At 49.8% G+C, this 20,774-nt stretch overlaps 1 protein-coding gene across 1 annotated transcript in view; it reads right to left on the bottom strand.

Moving 5' to 3' along the window:
- LOC119930374 (protein AHNAK2-like) overlaps positions 1–20,774 on the bottom strand; it is an 83,600-nt gene that overhangs the window by 27,827 nt on the left and 34,999 nt on the right. The window contains exons 2-5 of the mRNA XM_038748711.1: positions 9,352–9,410; positions 8,677–8,775; positions 3,760–3,867; positions 2,042–2,183 (exon numbers count right to left, since the gene is read on the bottom strand). Of these exons, the coding sequence (XP_038604639.1) occupies positions 2,042–2,183; positions 3,760–3,867; positions 8,677–8,775; positions 9,352–9,410 (408 nt within the window). The remainder of the gene's footprint in view (positions 1–2,041; positions 2,184–3,759; positions 3,868–8,676; positions 8,776–9,351; positions 9,411–20,774) is intronic.

Raw genomic sequence — 20,774 nt, 5'->3', positions numbered from 1 at the left:
TATAATAATTAATTATTAATTATTATCCCCAAGTGCCCCAAGTGTCCTGCCCCATGAGGTGTTTCAAACTGTGAGTAAATTCTAAACCAGGATCTCTAGTGCTGAACAAGCAGATCACTAGGGTCCGTGGAGGAAACCCATTTGTAAGGTGTAACCTCAAATCCCAGCCCACCACCTAGCCCAGAGAAGCACGGCCTAAACGCAAGAGCAGAGGCTTGGGAATCAGAGGATATGGGTTCTAATCGTGCCTCAGCCACTTGTCTGTTGTGTGGCCTTGGGCAAGTCACTTTACTTCTTTATGCCTCAGTTATCTCATCTGTAAAATGGGGATGAAGACTGTGAGCCCCATGTGACACAGGGATTGTGTCCAACCTAATTATCTTGTGTATGCCACAGTTCTTGGCACATAGTAAGCGCTTAACAAATACCATAATTATTATTATTATTGTTATTATTATATGTATGGAGAGGTCTTCGCCTGATCCAGGAATGAAATCAAGCCGGGGTGCAGAGTTGGTTTTTTTTAGTGGTATTTGTTAAGCGCTTACTATGTGTGAAGCACTGTTCTAAGCGCTGGGGGGGATACAAGGTGATCAGCTTGTCCCATGTGGGGCTCACAGTCTTAATCCCCATTTTACAGATGAGGGAACTGAGGCACAGAGAAGTGAAGTGACTTGCCCAAAGTCACACAGCTGACAATTGGCGGAGCCGGGATTTGAACCCCTGACCTCTGACTCCAAAGCCTGTGCTCTTTCCACCGAGCCATACTGCTTCAGAGTTGGGGGAGACCTCGTGGTTGCTCTCCTGTCAAAACTCTCCCATGAGGTAACTCTAGAAAAATGGATTCAGTTTACAACCGCATGCATTTAAATTCACGCTGTGAGGACATGTGATTTGGGGAGCAAGGAGAAAGAGAGTGAGAAGATATTTAACAGAGGAGACTAGATCAGAGAGAGAAATTGATGTTCCTTTCAAGCTTAATTTGAAGAGACAAAGAAGCTTTGGTTCCAAAGCCAAGTGGAGTATCGGTGAGGTAATGGAGTGCTGTTCGCTCATGGGATTGGAACAGAAAGTTATCTCCAAAAAGGGCTCTAATAAAGATGGGTTTAGAAGTGGGCCTCCAGGAGAGGAATGTTCCCGTAGGAGCAGATAAAAGGCGGAGCTGGTAGAAGTCAGGGAGCTATCCTGAAGGGATTAATCTGTTCCCCACACTCTCTCTCTCAGGGGCCCAGGGGTGTGTAGGCGGGGAGGCAAGGCCCCATTGTTAGAGTTGGGAATCTGCCGCTGCCTCCAAACCGGGCCCTTCTGACTTCTCTCTCCCACACTGGCACCTACAGCTGTGGGCAGGAGCAGAACAAACACTGGGCTACTGGGGCGGCTGCCCAGGTGGTCTGGTCGGAAAGGGAGAGTCCCCAGGCTGGGCCACCTCCCCACAGGCCCTCAGACCTGTCTAAAGCAGAGGGTAGAAATTATCCTGCCTGCTTTCCCAAACCCTCCAGCACCACGCCACGAGCGGAAAGTGATCAGTGACTGGGCTGGCTTTCTAAATCCCCCAGGGCTGGATCCGCCCTTGGCCGCTGCCCAGCTGCCCTGGTTTAATAATAATAATAATGGCATTTATTAAGTGCTCACTATGTGCAAAGCACTATTCCAAGCACTGGGGAGGTTACAAGGTGATCAGGTTGTCCCATGGGGAGCTCACAATCTTAATCCCCATTTTACAGATGAGATAACTGAGGCACAGCGAAGTTAAGTGACTTGCCCAAAGTCACACAGCTGGCTAGTGGCGGAGCCGGGATTTGAACCCATGACCTCTGACTCCAAAGCCCGTGCTCTTTCCACTGAGCCAGCTGCTTCTCACGCTGCTGGTTTAGGAGTGGTTAGGGAACACCAGGGTGCTGAGCCCCAAAATCGGTCCCGGCTGGTCCCAGGCCGCATCCACTTACTAGATCTGCTGTGCCTCTGCCTCCGCCAGCCCTCTGCAGACCCTTGGTACCGGGTCTCGGGGTACAAGGGAAAAACCACGGAGGTTGGGACCTACCTTCTCTCAGACTGAAGAGCTTGGCGGCCGTGGAATCCTTCAGGACTTGCTTCACAAAGATGCCCTCCCGCCCGCCACCTGTGACACTAAAGCCACTGGCGCCGGCTTCAACTTCTGTCTTCAAGGTCACCTCCGGGAGGTCCTGGGCCCAACCAGAAAGGAAATTCAGGATTGGAAAGTGGAGGGGGATTAGTTTGTCTTTGGTGGGGATGGCGGAGTGAGGGGGGAGCTCCCCCTTAATCGATCAATCCGAATATTCAGAGCCTCTTGGGTTAGAACACTGGACTAAGCGCTTGGGAGAGTTCAATAGAATTAGTAGACACGATCCCTGCCCTCTAGGAGCTTCCTGTAGCCCACAAAGCTGATTATGGACTAACCCCACTTCCAGACCTGAGTCTGGTAGGGCTACTGAAATGGTTAGAAAATAAATATATGTATAAGGCACTTACAGTGTGTGAAACAAGGGAGACGGAGGATATTCCTTAAGGATGCAGTAAAGTGTAGCCCCAGATGATGCCAACTCTGGGCAGAGAGCTGGGAGACACGGGGGCAGACAGACCATCCTGGTGCACTGCGATTCAGAAAGGAGCTCCTTTACACTTAGTACAGTGCTCTGCAGACAGTAGGCACTCAATAAACACCAATGATTGATTGATTGATTGATCAAGAGGCAAAAAGGCAAACGAGAATACAGGGTCAGGCCCAGCAAACAATGTACACAGCAGTCTAGTCTGTGTGTGCATGGTCTAGTTGGTTCAGGGGGTCCTGCCTTGGCTACACCCCTGTGTGAAAGTCACCGCCGATAGTGTTTTCCACTCCAAATGACAATGATGTACATTGCAAGCAGCTCTGGGGAGACAATCCCCATGATGAAAAGCAGCATGGCCTAATGGATAAAGCACAGCCCTAGGAGTCAGAAGGACCTATATGTTGCCAACTTGTACTTCCCAAGCGCTTAGTACAGTGCTCTGCACACAGTAAGTGCTCAATAAATACGATTGATTGATTGATTGATTGATTGACCTGGGTTCTAATCCCGGCATCACCACCTGTCCTCTGTGTGACCTTGGGCGAGTCACCTCACTTCTCTGTACCTCAGTTGCCTCATCTTTAAAATGGGGATGAAGACTGTGAACTCCATGCGGGACAGGGACTGTGTCCAACTAGGTTTTGCTTGTATACACCCCAGTGCTTAGTACAGTGCCTGGCATGTGCATTATAAATATTACAATCACAAAGTCCTGGTCCTTCTCCATGGGTGTTGCCAGCCGATGGGTTACACGTAAATGGATTGCGTGGCCTGCTCGGTCACTGTAAGCTTTGTGACAACTGTGAAATCTGCTGGGCCTTGCCCTGAAATTGGGAGCAACCTATCACGATGTAGGGAAGAAAGAGGGCAAGATCTTTGGTTCTCTTCTCAGCCTGACTCCTGATCTCAACCAACGACCTGGTCCCCCACCGCAGTGCTGACCGGCTGACATCTAAATCCAGAGGGATGGAGCCTTGACCCCTTCCTTCCTTGTGACGCCAGGCCAGATGATCGAGAGTGGTTCCTAGCCGGGTACCTAGTCACTTGATAATTCCTAGTACTTGGCCATGCTCCAACTGGCTATTCCAGACCTGGCCCGGTCCAGCCCTCCCCCTGCCCCCCAGCTGGATCCGCCCCATCCCATTGTCCACTGCAGGGCTATGGGCCTCATCTACGGGTCCTGACCCACCTCCGGCTGGTTCATCTTGGCGAAATCTGCTGTGTCCCCAGGATCCTTTTTCGTCCGTGACTTTCGCCTACCAGAGGAGTAGCGCCCGCTGGACGGGTCTTCGTGCAACTGGAAGAAGAGTGGCAGTTAAGTGGTGATCTGAAGGGAGCAGGGGTTCCCCAGCTTTAAAGGGAGTGAATCCCCTCCCACCCCCAACTGGACCAGATCAGAACGGGCTCCCAATGCAATGGGCAAACTCAGGACACCAACTGGGGTGAGAGGAGCTGCTTGGTCTCTGTTCCCTCATTTTGGGTGCTTCTGCGCTGCTCCCCTTACCTGCCTGCCTCTCCCACCTCTCTTCACTCCTCCTCTTCCCTCCCCTCCTCTTACTTCCCCTCCCCTTCCCACCACTTTCCTTCCTCATATTCCCCATGGTGGTCCACCTCAACTCTAGCTTTTTTCAGGTTCCCGGCAGGCCTCCTCCCTTTCCCACCATCTTGCCCCCCAAGATGATGACGATGATGATGATGGCAATTGTTAAGCGCTTACTATGTGCAAAGCACAGTCGTAAGAGCTGGGGAGGATACAAGGTGATCAGATTGTCCCACGTGGGGCTCACAGTCTTCATCACCATTTTACAGATGATGTAATTGAGGCACAGAGAAGTTAAGTGACTTGCCCAAAGTCACACAGCTGATAATTGGCAGAGCCGGGATTTGAACCCATGCCCTCTGACTCTTTCCATTGAGCCATGCTGCTTCTCAAGATGGTGACAGGAGGCATGGAGGCCAGGTGCGAGGATCCTAAGGGGGCATAGGGGAACCCCTAAGCCCGGACCACCCTATGGCCAGTGAAGATAGCAGAATGCTATCCCCTTTGGGCTGGCCTTTGACCTTCATCTTGGCTGCCCTAACAGATTTCTCCAGGAACTTGAGGAAATGGAGACGCTGGTGCCCCTTCTCCATCCTCCATTCTCCATACTCTCTCTCCTCCATTTGTATTTCCTTTTAGACAATGCCCTCATCCCATGTGGGTGCCCCTAAGTGTGTAAGAGAATACACAAGGGTGTTCATCTGAAAGCATGTGGACGAAGGCTTATGTGCATGGGAGTTGTACGTGTGTGCACACCTGGATATTATTTGGTTATATGCAAATTTTTCTGTGTGTATGTATGTGTCTGTGTGCCTGTATATGTTGGTAGGTACATGTGTCCGTTAATAGGTGCCTGCAGTTGAATGCAAGGAGGGTACATGCGTGCGTAAACATGAATGGGTGTCTATACATCGATTCGTGTACATGTGAGGGTACATATATCCATGTTCATGAGTACACATGCATGTACATTTTTGCATCAATGCTTGTGAACATGCATAAACATGGATACATGGGTATGTGTGTGATCATTCATTCATTCATTCATTCAATCGTATTTATTGAGCGCTTACTGTGTGCAGAGCACTGTACTAAGTGCTTGGGAAGTACAAGGTGGCAACATATAGAGACCGTCCCTACCCAACAACGGGCTCACAGTCTAGAGGGGGGAGACAGACAACAAAACAAAACATATTAACAAAATAAAATAAATAGAATAATAAATATGTACAAGTAAAATAAATAGAGTAATAAATCTGTACAAACATATATCACGTGGTCAGGAGGAAGTTTCCATGTGGATTCCCCAGCACAAAGCCACCCTTCTGCCTGGATGCACTGTTACATCCCCTGACACTGGACTCCCACCTCACTTCACATTTTCTCTCCGCAGGATTGCTGGTAGCTGGAAATTTACTCCTTCAGATGCTGCAAAAGCCTCCCTTAGGCTCGGGGCAACATTTCAGGAGGTGCCATTGCCACTCTCGGGGTCAACTTTCAACCCCAGCCCCTCTGCATGCCTGTGGTCTGAGCCCTGTGATCCGTGCTGACCAAGCTTGAGCGCTAACCAACCGCCCATCAGCTTCCTGGCTCCTCTTGCTGAAACCCAGCCCAGAGCCTCAGGGCCAGGGAGATTCTGGAGGCTCCTGAGGGGCTCTGGAGGGGCTCTGGAGGGGCACTGGGGGGGCACTGGCTCAGTTTCCTCATCTATAATATGGGGATGGAGTCTGTGAGCCCCACCTGGGACAGGGACCGTGTCCAACCCGATTTGCTTGTAATAATAATAATAATAGCAATAATTTAGGTATTTGTTAAGTGCTTACTATGTACCGTAGTACATAGTATGGGGAAGCAGCGTGGCTCAGTGGAAAGAGCCCAGGCTTGGGATTCAGAGGTCACGGGTTCTAATCCCCGCTCCGCCACTTGTCTGCTGTGTGACTTTGGGTAGGTCACTTCACTTCTCTGTGCCTCAGTTCCGTTATCTGTAAAATGGGGATTAAGACTGTGAGCCCCACGTGGGACAACCTGATCACCTTGTATCCACCCCAGCGCTTAGAACAGTGGTTTGCACATAGTAAGCACTTAACAAATGCCAACATCATCATCATCATCCTTACCAAGCACTTTTCTGTGACCCCCCTTCTAGACTGTGAGCCCATTGTTGGGTAGGGACTGTCTCTATATGTTGCCAACTTGTACTTCCCAAGCGCTTAGTACAGTGCTCTGCACACAGTAAGCACTCAATAAATACGATTGATTGATTGATTGATTGATGGATTTCCACTGCCCTGCAGAATCCCTCCTCTTCCCCAGCAGTGTTGCTTAGTGGATAGAGCACGGCCCTGGGAGTCTGGCTCTGCCACATGACTTCTGTGTGACCTTGGGCAAGTCACTTCATTTCCCTGGGCCTCAGTTACCTCATCTGTAAAATGGGGATTGAGAGTGAGCCCTATGTGGGACAGGGACTGTGCCCAACCTGACTAACCTGAAGTGCGGTGTTGGCGGAGACACGTCTCGCGTCTGCAGTCAACGCCTCCCCCGGACCAGCCATGGTGAGTGAGCGACCCCCCCGGGCCTTATAATAATAATAATTCATAATAATGATGGTATTTCTTAAGCACTTACTATGTGCCAAGCACTGTTCTAAGCGCTGGGGGAAATCCAAGGTCAGTGAGCCCGCTGTTGGGTAGGGACCGTCTCTATTTGTTCATATTTGTATTTATTTGTATATATTTATTCTATTTATTTTATTTTGTTAATATGTTTTGTTGTCTGTCTCCCCCTTCTAGACTGCGAGCCCACTGTTGGGTAGGGACTGTTTCTATATGTTGTCAACTTGTACTTCCCGAGCGCTTAGTACAGTGCTCTGCACGCAGTAAGTGCTCAATAAATACGATTGAATGAATGAATGAATAGCTTGAATCTACTTCAGCGCTCAGTACAGTGCTTGGCACATAGTAAGCGCTTAACAAGTACCATAATTATTATTATCTTATAGTATCATAAGATCATTATAGTATCATCATTATAGTATCATTATAGTATCACAATACTTAGAGAAGCAGCGTGGCACAGTGGAAAAAGCCCGGGCTTTGGAGTCAGAGGTCATGGGTTCAAATCCCGGCTCCACCACTTGTCAGCTGTGTGACTTTGGGCAAGTCACTTAACTTCTCTGTGCCTCAGTTCCCTCATCTGTAAAATGGGGATGAAGACTGTGAGCCCCCCGTGGGACAACCTGATCACCTTGTAACCTCCCCAGAGCTTAGAACAGTGCTTTGCACATAGTAAGCACTTAATAAATGCCATTATTATTATCATTATTATTATTATTATTGCTATGGCCGACACTGGAGAGACCCCAGTGAGCAGCGGCTCCCTGCCGCCCAGGGAGGAACAAGGCAGTCTCACAGAGAGAAATGCAGGGATAGGAATTCTCCTCCCCTAGAAGTCCCTGTTCACCCCTGATGGAAACCATTCTCTTGTCCCTGTGTGAATGGAGACCCACCGATCTCCAGCAAGGTCTCCCAAAGGCCACAGTGGCAAACAGGAGCCCACCCTTCCTTTCTGAGATTAGGAGAGCCGCCCTTCTGGGGTTTGGGCCCCCGGGGGGGTTCGAGGAAGTGGTGGCGGCTGCCATTCACCTCTGCAACTCCTCATCTGTCTCCCATCTGGCCTTCGGAGACCTTTGCTCTGAGTTCGGGCATGGTTGCCAGGGCAACTGGGGTCAGCTGCGAACTAGTTTCTTCTGAAGAGCCCCAGGCTGGATAGGGACTGAGGTTGGTGTGGCTAAGGCAGGGGCCGATGGGCTGGAGAGGACAACTGAGCCCTCAGTAGCTACAGATTTTGCCCTGGGCTGTAGACCTGCCAGTGGGGCCGTCCCGAAGAAGGCTTCTTCCTTCCATGCCCTCAATCCCCACTCTTTTCCCGGTTTCCCTCCATGACTCCTTTTAGGGGACAGTGAGGCCTGGCCTGGACATTCCCTCAACTCCCCTCCTCTCCATGGCCAGAGAAAGGATTAAAAGCTGACTACTGGGGCAGCTGGAATTTGGGATCCCCCTGCTCTGGGGACTTGAAGAATGTCAATTCTCCCCTACTTCAAAGCCTAAATGAAGGCACATCTCCTCTAAGAGGCCTTCCCTGACTAAGCCCTCCTTTCCTCTTCTCCCACTCCCTTCTGCATCACCCTGACTGGCTCCCTTTATTCATCCCCCTTCGCAGCTCCACAATACTTAATGCACATATCTGTCATTTTATTATTTATATTAATGTCTGTCTCCCCCTCTAGACTGTAAGCTCATTGCAGTCAGGGAATGTGTCTGTTTATTGTGATATTGTATTCTCCCAAGCATTTAGTGCAGCGCTTTGCACACAGTCACAGTCAAAAATGCAATTGAATGAATTTGGGGATCATCCTGACTCTGGGAACGCAGGCTGAGTCCCCAGTGAATAAGGTCAGAGACACCAAAGCTGGGCAGAGCTCCTGGCGAGGACCGGGGCAGCGTCCGGCCCAGGACGGTGACTGATTCAGAGCAGCGACCAGCCCAGAACAGGCATGGGGGCCCTTGCCTGGCGGTTGACGTTCTCTTGGTCTATGCAGAACTCGTACACTGGCGAGGAACCCTGTGGCCGGGGCCGGATGATTTCTTCCATGGGCACCTCATTCACCTGCAAGACAGATGGACCGCGGTTTGAGGCTCCGAATCCAGAGTGATGGCTGGCCCTCCTCCCTGCCCCTCCCTCCGCTGTTGATACTCCATCTCCTCCTGGCCATCACACAGGGTCAGATGGCTAGGGCTGAAGACCACCTATTGGGTGATGATGTCACAGAGCCAAGATGCTGAAGTGGACATTGGCATCCAGAGAAGCAGTGTGGCTCGGTGAAAAGAGCCCGGGCTTTGCAGTCAGAGGTCATGGGTTCAAATCCTGGCTCCGCCAGCTGGCAGCTGTGTGACTTTGGGCAAGTCACTAAACTTCTCTGTGCCTCAGTTACCTCATCTGTAAAATGGGGATTAAAACTGTGAGCCCCCGTTGGGACAACGTGATCACCTTGTAACCTCCCCAGCGCTTAGAACAGTGCTTTGCACATTGTAAGCGCTTAACAAATACCATCATTATTATTATTATCCAGCTGGCTTCTCATCCCCTGCCCCCTGGTCCTGAGTGATATGGAGCCAGGTGAAATGGGGAGGTACTACAGCCCAGCCCAGCCCGGCCCAGTCCAGCCCAGCCCAGAACACTCACAGAATTGCCTTCCTCGGTTTCAGCATCAGGATCCCTGGGCTGCAGCCTCCTGTCAGACCCTGCAAAGACACAGCCAAGCATCAGCAGCCGCTGACAAGATGGACAGGACCTTGGGGGGCTGACCGGGCAGGGGAGGTACCTGGATGATGGTGACCAGTCTGACTGGGCCCACGCCCAGTAGTATCTGTCAGCCACTCCCCACAACCATTCTCCGCTCCCACCACTGTCACAAGGGGCCTACCCTGGGGTGTCTCTCCAGCCCCTATCTGAGCCCACCCTCCCTGGGTTCCCCGAGCCTTGCCAGGCAGAGAAGGCTGAGGAGGGCAGCCAAACCCCTCGTACAACTTGGAAACTCCATCGACAGGAGACAGAGTCAATAAATTCAGCTTTCAGCCCAGCTTCATCCAGGCGCACAGATCCTTGGTTGAGGGCATTCTAGTTCCCAGTCATTTCGCTTCTGAGTGAGAAAGTCCCACAGTAACAAGGCCAGTCTCTGAGGGCCTGGAAAAGCTTTCCACAGATGCCCCGACAATCAACGCTTTGTGTGAAGGGCAGCTCTCCCAAACAAGCTGGAATGCTCAGGAGTCTCAGGCTGGGAGCGAGACCGGAGGCTGTCTGAGAGACATGTGGGCGAAACATGGCAACAGCACCCAACGCCCAGTGGTGCCGGGCATGATGCCACTTTGGGGCTGGGTCGGTGAGTTGTTTAACCCTGTAGGATTCATCTGGGGAAGCGTCTGGAGGGCTGGGACCCTCTCTGGTCCTTTCCAGAGGGCCCTGACATTAGCTATGAGCTATTAGCCTGGCCTGCTCTTTGGGAAGGGATAAGTGGGAGGCTTCAGTATCTGGGGCTGACATAACAAGGGATTACATCGGGTTTGGGGCACCACCTCTGATGCTTCAGTGTGGCCTAAAGGAGCCAGGAGACTTGGGTTCTAATCCCGGCTCTGCCACTGGCCTACTAGAGAAGCAGCATGACTCAGTGGAAAGAACCCAGGCTTTGGAGTCAGAGGTCATGGGTTCAAATCCCAGCTCCGCCACTTGTCAGCTGTGTGACTTTGGGCAAGTCATTTCACTTCTCTGGGCCTCAGTTCCCTCATCTGTAAAATGGGGATTAAGACTGTGAACCCCCCGTGGGACAACCTGATCACCTTGTAAACTTCTCAGCTTTTCAAACAGTGCTTTGCACACAGTAAGTGCTTAATAAATGCCATTATTATTATTGGGTGACCTGGGGCTAGTCACATTTTTGTTTTGGTTTGGTTTTTTAAATCATATTTGTTAAGCATTTACTATGTGCCAGGCACTGTACTAACTGCTGGGATAGATACAAATTAACTAGGTTGGACATGGTCCATATCTCTCATGGGGCTCACAGGCTTAATCCCCATTTTACAGATGAGGTAAATGGAGCACAGAGAAGTCAAGTAACTTGCCCAGGTTCACACTGCAAAGTGGTAGAGCCAAGATCAGAACCTAGGTCCTCCTGACCCCAAGGCCCATGCTCAATCCAGTAGGCCACGCTGCTTCTCACATAACTTCTTTGAGCCTTAATTTCCTCATCTATCAATTGGGGATGAAATACCCGTTCTCCCTCCTATTTAAACCGTGAGACAGAGACTATGTCCAACCTGATGATCTTGTATCCACACCAGTATTTAGTGCAGTGCTTGGCACATAGTAAACACTTCATGAATACTCCAGTTATTCTTATCATTGGATTTCCCACTTCATCCTGGAATGCCCATGCCCCAGTAGGTCCCACATTGTTGCCCTGTCTCCTTTGGGAGCCAGTAACCCTTCCTCCTCCTCCTCTTCTCCCCTACCTCCCGCCCTACTACTACTACTAATAGTAGTATTTGTAGAGTGCTTGCTATGTGTCAAGCACTGTTCTAAGTGCTGGGGTAGATACAAGCTAATCAGGTTGGACTAAATCGCTGTCCCACATGGGGCTCACAGTCTTAATCCCTATTTTACAGATGAGGTCACTGAGACCAAGAGAAGTTAAATAACTTGCTCAAGATCACACAGCAGACAAGTGGCGGAGCCAGGACTAGAACCCAGGTCCTTCTGACTCCCGGGCTCATGCAGCATGGCTCAGTGGAAAGAGCATGGGCTTTGGAGTCAGAGGTCATGGGTTCAAATCCCGGCTCCGCCAACTGTCAGCTGGGTGACTTTGGGCAAGTCACTTCACTTCTCTGGGCCTCAGTTACCTCATCTGTAAAATGGGGATTAAAAACTGTGAGCCCCCCTGTGGGACAACCTGATCACCTTGTAACCTCCCCAGAGCTTAGAACAGTTCTTTGCACATAGTAAGCATTTAACAAATACTATCATCATCATCATCACTTCTCCACCACCTCTCCCGGGTCCACACTTCTGTCACATCCTGAATCCAGGAAGAGGGACTTGGGTTAGCTGAGTCCAAACATTTCTGCGCTGGTTTAGACCCTGCTCTATCCCAATGCCCCCGAATCAATCTATCTGTCACTGTACTAAGTTCTTGGGAGAGTACAATATAACAGAGTTGATAGACACGTTCCCTGCCCATAACAAGCTTAAGTCTAGAGGGGAAGACAGACAATATAAATAAATTACAGATTTATACAGGTGGCAGGCAGATCCTGGGTGGCAGGGATGTCTGGGGTCACAGGATAGGAAGGTACCCTCTCCTCTCCACATAATAACACCCCAGTCCTTTATCCTCCTCATGGCCCGAACTGTCCCCTGCACAAGCAAGGGAAATCCCAGTTCTCCGTCCACACAACAAAGGGAAATCCCAGTTCTCTCTCCGCACAACTAAGGGAAATCTCAGTTCCCTCTGCACGATGAAGGGAAATCCCGGTTCTCTCTCCGCAGTTGGTTTTTCCCTCCAAGGCCAGATGAGCTATTACCAGCCCAACCACCCAGGTCCCAGGTCCTAGGTGGCCTCAGAGTTGACCCTGCCCTGAACAATTAGCCCAGCCACAAACCAGCACCTCCCAGGGACCAGCTCCTCTGCGGGTTCCCATTCACCTTGCTGTCCTATTTCCCCCAACTGATTCTGTCCTTCTGCACCACCTCAGCACTTGAGTGCTTCCAGCTCCTCAAAGCCCTTATGTGCCAGTTTTTATGCTCTATGACTTCCTCCTCCCAGGAATTTATTTTAGTGCCTGCCTCTCCTGCAGGCAGGGACCATGCCTGTTAACTCTATTGTACTCTCAGGTACCTATCAATCCATCAACTGTATTTATTGAGCGCTTACTGTGTGCAGAGCACTGTACTAAGCATTTGGGAGAGTACAACAGAGTTAGCAGACACATCCCCTACCCACAACAAGCTTTCATTCATTCATTCATTCATTTGTATTTATTAAGTGCTTACTGTGTGCAGAGCACTGTACTAAGCACTTGGGAAGTACAAGTTGACAGCACATAGAGACGGTCCCTACCCAACAACGGGCTCACCGTCTAGAGGGGGAGGCAGACATTAGTATAAATGAGTAATTTATAATATATAAGCATTTAGTAGGAGCTCCCTCTAGACTGTGAGTTCATTGTGGACAAGAATGTGTCTATTTGCTGTTATATTGTACTCTCCCAACTGCTAGGTACAGTGCTTTGCACACAGTAAGTGCTCAATAAATATGATTGAATGAATGAATAGCACTGGGCATGGAGTAAGTGCTTGATAAATATCACTGATTGAGAGATTGCCCCCACCCCAGAAACCTTAATGGGCTCCTGGTTTCAGTTTTCAGGCTAGTCGAGGCTATCGATGGGGAGGTCCAGGGGCTGAGGGGAAGGGCAGGCATGGTCGGAGTGAGTCTAGCCCCTCTGCATGAGGAACATGCTGCATCTCCCCCTTCTGCTACTTCCTGTTTGCTTACTTCCAGTCCTGATGATTCTGTTCCCTGATCACCTGCCCCGCTTTACACCCAGAGAGCCAGTTGACTCTGCCCGCAAACCATCTGGCCCTCTGCCCACAGGCCCGTCCGGACTCTTAGTCTCTGGTGGGCAGGCCGCACCCTCCGCCCCGGCCTCAGGGGACTTCAGTCACCTCCCCCAGTGATGGCCATAGAGCTCGGGCTGCCCGAGGCCTCCCCGGACAGCAGAGTGAACAGCATAGGGAACTGTAGGGATCTAAACATTCCTGTGGTCTCTCGTGGCCATATGATGGTATTTGTGATGGTATTTTTAAGCGCTTACTATGTGTCAAGCACTCTTCCAAGTGCTGGGGTAGATACCAGTTTATCATGCTAGACGCAGTCCGTGTCCCATGTGGGGCTCACAGTCTTAATCCCCATTTTACAGATGAGGGAACTGAGGCACAGAGATTTGAAGTGACTTGCCCAAGGTCACACAGCAGACAAGTGGCAGAGACGGAATTAGAACCCAGATCCTCCTGACTCCCAGTCCGGTGCTCTATCCACTAGGCTATGGGCAGCCAAGTCCCAGGTCAGTGCCAATTTGCTGTTGACTCCTGTCATTATCAACTGGTTGGGGTTGTTTTGGGAAAACACATTCCTTAATAGGCAACCACTTCCTTGATGGGAAGGGAGCGGTCCTGCCCTGGAGCTGCATGAGAGACACATCCTCACCAGCCTGCAGCTCCACAGACAAGTGTGTCAACGGTTGACTGTTCTATCAAACCTGCAGTGACTGGCTGGAGGTTGCGGGGTAATACCTGGAGGGAACAATTGTTGTCCTTCCGTTTCCAAGGGAGACACCACTGAAGGTGAGGTTCACCTATGAGCGTGTGTATGGCTGAAAAGGCCAATGCAGAATCCACAATCCCAACCATACTGGGCACACAAAAAGGTTATCCCTTGTTGTGCTTAATGTCTGCAGTGCCTGATGCTGTTTTCTTTTTGATCTACTTTTCTCCAGAGGTCTTACGAAGCTTTTTCTCAAAAAGAACCACTTTGACAGCGTGCCATGCCTGTCTGCCTTCAGCAGATGACTTCCAGTTTTCAGCTTAGGTATGGCCCTGTCTGAAGCTTTGTCCTTAAACCTCTTTCTCTGTCCTCCTTGTTTTCAGTTTCCCGATTTCAACTCTAAACAGCAGCTGTTTGGGTATCCTCCTGCCACGCATTCTCTTGATATGTCCCACCCTTCGGAGTTGTATTAAGGTGAGCAGAGCTTCGATGCTAGGAGACTGACTGGTTCCAGAGCGCCATTGTTCATATCTTGCCACCTGACATCCAGGATGGAGATGATGCGGGCACAGATTTCTTTTCAAACACAGAAACCGCCGGAAGCTCCAGAAATTTAAACATGATTGATCGCTGCTCAGCCTAGCAATGATTAATATCGGCATTCGACTTGAAAAGAAGGGATTAAAACCTCAAAGAGGATTCTCAGAGGGTTGTAATAGCCCTAATTTTAGCAGGGTCGAGAATTTCTCTCATTATTTAGTAGCTCTAATCTATTAGCATCTGAAAGGAGGGAGCAGAACCTGACAATGTAGGGATTTCAGGATCACTGCCTACCCAGGGATACTGAAGCAAAGGAAAAATTCAAATTTCATGTATGATACCAGGCAGAAGATGAAACCTTTGCAACCTAACAAGGCTTAGGATTTTTAATAGTATTTGTTCAGCACTTACTATATGCCAGTGTTCTAAGCACTGGGTTTAACGGTCTAGGTAGGACACAGTGGGAGCTGGTAGGCTGGGCCAGGCTGGCACCCTGAAGTACTAGTAAAAATAATAATAATAATAATGGTATTTGTTAAGCACTTACTCCGTGCCAAGAACTGTTCTAAGCATTGGGGGAATACAAGGTGATCAGGTTGTCCCACGTGGGGCTCACGATATTATTCCCCATTTTACAGATGAGGTAACTGAGGCACAGAGAAATGAAGTGACTTGCCCACAGTGAATAAGAGCAGTAGTAGTAGCAATAGTATTTTATTGTGTTCCAGTAACTGGGCTGAAACAGGACAAAAATGACTGGAAGCAGGTGAAATTGTCGAAACTTATTAAGCAGCTGAAGTTAATTCTTTCTGATTGCAGCTGATAGGGAACCACGCTAGACATAATTGAATGGCGGAGGAGGGCCAGATTGGGGCGGTTGAGCACCAATTAAGAAAACTTGATACTCAGGAATGATACCGATTGGCAGGGGAAAGGGGAAGAAGTTTCCAAGCACAAAGACACTTGGCAGGTGGAAGAACTCTGATCCTGATGCTAGAATCACCCTGTGGCCCTCACTTGTCCCAGCTCACAGAAGAGGTCTGCAGAGGACTAGGAAACATGGAGGGGAATAAAACAACAGGTAAGTCAACAGAGTTTGGGGAAAATATGGCTTCCAGGAAAAAGTTTTGCAGCAGATTTACAGGGTGGGCAAGAATGGGGAGGGGCACAGAGAACAGATGGGATATTGGCAGGAAGGGAGAAGAAAGCAATGAAAGATAAGGTGTTTTACATAGGTTAATGTGAGTTGGAAGTTGGTCTGAAAGGCTAATGGAAGTTGCTGAGAGCCTCTGAAGTATTTCCTGTCTAGAGAGCTGGGATGTCCAAATTTGTGATAAAGGAGAAACTGTGGGGATGAGAGTGTCTCCAGGAGGGACAGGCACCTTGGCAAAGTCAGCAGGAAGCAGCGGAGGTGGGTTGGGTCTTAATCCTGGAAACAAATGAAGGAGTTACTTCCTGCGGCCTATAAACCTCAGGGGCTGTTCTGTTGCCAGTGGCAAGGCCTTGTGCGATGCCACCAGTCATGTCTGCATCCCTGAGGAGGCACTCCTTTGTCTCTTGTTTATTCTCCATGTTTAAGAGCCCAAACTGGTTTTAGCACCCCTTTTTTCTTCCCACTCAAATATTGAAAAGGAAAACATTCCTTTGGCCAAAATCTCCAGAGAAAGCCAATATGGGCAGTGGATAATAGTAATTATGGTATTTGTTAAGTTCTTTCTATGTGCCAGACACTGTACTAAGTACTGGGATGGATACAAGCAAATAGGGTTGGGCACAGTCCCTGTTCCATGTGAGGCTGACAGTCTCCATCCCCATTTTACTGAAGCCCAGAGAAGTGACTTGCCCAAGGTCACACAGCAAACAAGTGGTGGAGCCAGGATTAAAACCCATGACCTTCTGATTCCCAGGTGAGTGCTCTATCCACTGTGGATACGAGTGTCTGGCTGAGAAGGGGAGTACCCTGATGCAGGAAACACGGGAATCAAATCTGCTCCCTACCTGCAGCTCTGGGCACCTGAAGCTCTAGGTTCTTGCAGCTCTGGGCATCTGCCCCTTGAAAGACTGTTCCTTGTCTCTGCCACTCTTTGAAAACACTAAGGACTAGGCCCAGAGGGACCCCTTTCCTGCAGTTGGGCAAGGAGGTAGGGAGATAAGGCTCCATCTTGACCCCCTAGAAGGTGTCCAGTGAAGCAGACAGAAGCATCAGGGCAAGGGGGACTTCACTCCCCCACCCCGACTCCCCTCAATGTGACAGTTTTGCCAGGGGAAGTTGAGAAAGGCCCCTCAGGCATTGTTACAACTGGATTGTTCAAAAGAAACAACCCTACAAACATATGTGGATGAGTTCTGAGGATGCTGGAGTAGCCAATGGCTTTATATGGCACAGAGAAATTGGGGAAGAGTTGTTGGAGGAGGTGGGGATTTAGGAAGGCTTTTGATGTGAGGAGGAGAGCTATGGTCTGTTGGATATGAGGAGCGAGGGAACAGCGTGAGTGACGGGACAGAGGAAGAAGAGTCAAGAGTGAGGTACAGATCCAGAAGGTGAGCTTGGAAGAATGAAAAGACTGAGTTGGGGAATAGCAGGGAAAAAGAGCAGATAGGTAAGATGGGGCAAGTTGATGGAAGGCCTTGAAGCTGATTGTGAGGAGTTTTTATTTGATGCAGAGAGAGGCAAGAAGTCAGCAGAGGGTTTGGAAGAGAGGAGAGATGTGGGCCGGGCAATGTTTCAGGAAGATGATCCGCTCAGCAGCGTGGAGTATAGATGCAGTGAGGCAGAGAATGCGGTTCTCCTATTCCCTGCTGTTTTTACCCTTCCTTTGCAGCACAGCCATAGAGAACTATGAAGTCAAATTGTTTCCTAAAGTCATTAGCCACAAAAATTCTACTTGGCTCAGCTGCAGACTGGACATCATTCATTCAATCGTATTTGAGTGCTTACTGTGTGCAGAGCACTGTACTAAGCACTTGGGAAGTACAAGTTGGAAGCATATAGAGACGGTCCCTACCCAACAACAGGCTCACAGTCTTAAAGGGCAACACTGCTCCCGTCCTTCCCTCTCTTAAGCATCTTTAACTCTCTTCGCCCCCACACCCTCCACGGTCTCCCACGGCTCAGAGACCCCCATGTCTGCCTTAGTCAAATCACTCAGTCGCCACTCCTATCTCCACCTGCCTTGCTGGGCCCCAGACCCTCCCCAGAGAAATCAAAAAAGAAGTAGAGTTCAAAGCAAAATGTCCCATTGTTTTGAGCCCACTGACTGATTTCCACTGCCTTATTTCTTGGCAGCCCTGGGGTGGGAGGCTGAACACTCATTTTCCCAACGGGTATGAAATGGAGCTTGTCAGTTTTGCCAACAGACTGGCCAATGCCCTGGTTTTTTAATATTCAAATAAAATAGGGAATTTGTATACATTGCTTCCATTGCTGGAGATCTGAGATGGGCCACCCTTTAGTTCTACAGGCAGAGCCTCTCTGGGTCTGATTTGATCTGGATTGTATCCCAAAGCCATCCGAGGACTAACCCCCTTGTGAGGCAATCTTGGTTAGCAATGCTCTGCGGGACCTTTTAGAGTCATTTGTCATTCAGAAAGTTCATTCCACTGGAATAGGCTCAGCTGAGTTTAGAAACCCAAAGGCCCAAACTCAGTTTGAAAACTGTTTCTAAAGTTTTTCACTGTAGGGTGGCTAGAGAGGTGCAGACTCTAGTTTTATCGAGCTCCAAGGAGCCAGGCCTTTTGGGAAGCCCTTGCTAAGGGGAGGGGAGAACCAGGATGATAAGGTTTCACCCAGGGAGAAAGCATGTTATGGCAAGGAGCTGTTTGGCTTTCAAGCTCATTCTAAGGGGCAGTGACAAGCAAGTTTGAAGGACGATGAGGTGTGTTTGGGGAGATTCTGGTGTTTAGGGCCCCTTCTGTAGACCTTTTCCTGCGCTAGCTGATCCGGCAGGAATGTAATGATCCCAACTCAAGGGGGAAGTTGCCTAAAAAAAGAAACGTTGAGGTGTGTGATCGAAGACAGGACTCTGGGCTCTCCCCTGTCCTGAGCTGGGGGGGAAGGGTGAGTCCAGGCTTATGCCCCAACAAGGTTGATTTTGTTCCTCCTACCCGAATTTGAAGCAAGCGCTCCTTCTAATGAAGAGCAGCGAGGACTAGTCGAAAGGGCACAGACCCAGGAGTCAGAGGACCTGACTCCTGTCATTGCCACTTGTCTGCTGTGTGACTTCGGGTAAGTCACCTCACTTCTCTGTGCCTCTGTTTCCTCAACCATAAAACGGAGCGTACAACCCTGTTCTCCTTCCTACTTAGGCTCTGAACCCCATGTGGGACAGGGACGGTGTCTTCCAGGATACATTTGTTTCTAGAATAGTGCTTGAGCCATAGTAAGCCTTAACAAATATCATAATTATCATTACCATTATTTTTATGATTATTATTAATCATTAGCTGATCTGGCTGTGGCCCTAGCTGTGGTCAGCCTCCTCCTTCTCTTCCCTCAACTTGCCCCATCTTATCTATCTGCTCTTTTCCCCTGCTATTCCCCAACTCACTCTTTCATTCTTCCAGGCTCACCGTCCGGATCTGTACCTCACTCCTGACTCTTCCTTCTCTGTCCCTTCACTCCTGCTGTTCCCTCGCTCCCCAAATCCAACAGACCACAGCTCTCCTCCTCACATTTAAAGCCCTCCTAAATCCCCACCTCCTGCAACAAGTCTTCCCCAGTTGTGAGGAAGGCTCACTCAACTTCTGGTGGGAGGAATGGAATATCAGGATGGTCTGTTTTGAGGCCTAAGACGAAGGTCAGGGGTTCCACACTATTCCTACGAGCATTCTGGAGCAGTGGCCACATGCCAGAGAGTCAGTCAATCATATCTATTGAGCGCTTACTCTATGCAGAGCACTGTACTAAGTGCTTGGGAGGGTAAAATATAAGAATAAACAGACACAATCCCTGCCCACAACCAGCTTATAGTCTAGAGGTGGCCTGAGAGGCCCTGACCCTCACCACCAGGAAAACCAGCTCCAGCGAGTTAAGTCCCTACAAGCCTGCGTTGGCCGCATTCCCTCCCTCCCCATCGTCCTCCAGCTCTGACTCACACTGGCCCTTGCTGCCCCTGGGGTCGACGGAGAAACGCGCCAGCTTGAAGGATGTTTACCAGTAGGCGTGGCCCTCGGGGACCAAGAGACGACGCTTTCTCGGGGAACAATGCGAGGATCTACCCGAAAGGAAGTCTCTCCCAGCTCCAAACCCCGCAAGCACGCAGAAAAACCATCTGAGCCAGGAAAGCGGGTGGGCAGGACCAGTGGCAGTGCCAGGCCCAATAGCCCTGTTTGCCCTTCATGGTGCAACATGTGACTGTGCTTAGAAGCTCATGGCGGGGTGGATAGAGCAAGGGTCTGGGAATCAAAAGGCCGTGGGTTCTAATCCCGGCTCTGCCACTCATCTGCTGTGTGACCTTGGGAAGTCACTTCACTTCTCTGGGCCTCAGTTACTTCATCTGCAAAATGGGGGTTAAGACAGTGGGCCCCACATGGGACGGGGACTGTGTCCATCCCGATTTGCTTGTATCCACCTCAGCGCTTAGTACAGCGCCTGGCACATAGCAAGCGCTTAGCAAATACCCCGATTATTATTATTGAAGGCATCTCACTGGGGGAGACAGGGGCAGCAGGTCACGGAAGGGGATGGGTTCCATCTGCCACTCAAACACTCTGAGGCGTTCCCACCTAAGGGGAGCTGCGGTCAGGGTTGTATTCTGTGGAAGACATCTCAGTCCGGCAAAGACATTGGTCCCCAGTAATTATAGGATTTACTAATTACTCCACCTCCCAGCAGCCAAACCCTCGTGTTCTAAATTTGTTACTTTGTTTCATCCCAACTGCCCGCGGCCAACACTCCCAGCCCGAGATTACAATCTGTTTAGTAACCAAAACTCGTGATTACAGAGTTTTCACTAAATTATCACCATGGAGAGGAAACGACCATTTCCCTTCTGCCTTAGAACACACTGGCAATCTGGAACACTAAGGGCCATTAAAGCACCAGTGACTCTTTAGAAGAAAACATTTAGAAGCTGCCTGAACCATCTTAACAGCCTGAGTGTTTGGGGGAAATATTTCCACTAACTTGATAGGGGGAGTGGGAGGAGGTGATGGTTTGGGGAAATACTGGGATGATCCATTCATCTTCAAGAAAAATCAGTCTTGGCCACAGTATTTAACGTGGGAAACCGTTTGCAGTTGAAGCGGG

The sequence above is a fragment of the Tachyglossus aculeatus genome, chromosome 1 (assembly GCF_015852505.1).
Source record: "Tachyglossus aculeatus isolate mTacAcu1 chromosome 1, mTacAcu1.pri, whole genome shotgun sequence".
Classification (NCBI taxonomy): Eukaryota; Metazoa; Chordata; class Mammalia; order Monotremata; family Tachyglossidae; genus Tachyglossus; species Tachyglossus aculeatus.
The sequence above is the reverse complement of the archived record's forward strand: the minus strand, read 5'-3'. Positions and strand labels throughout refer to the sequence as shown.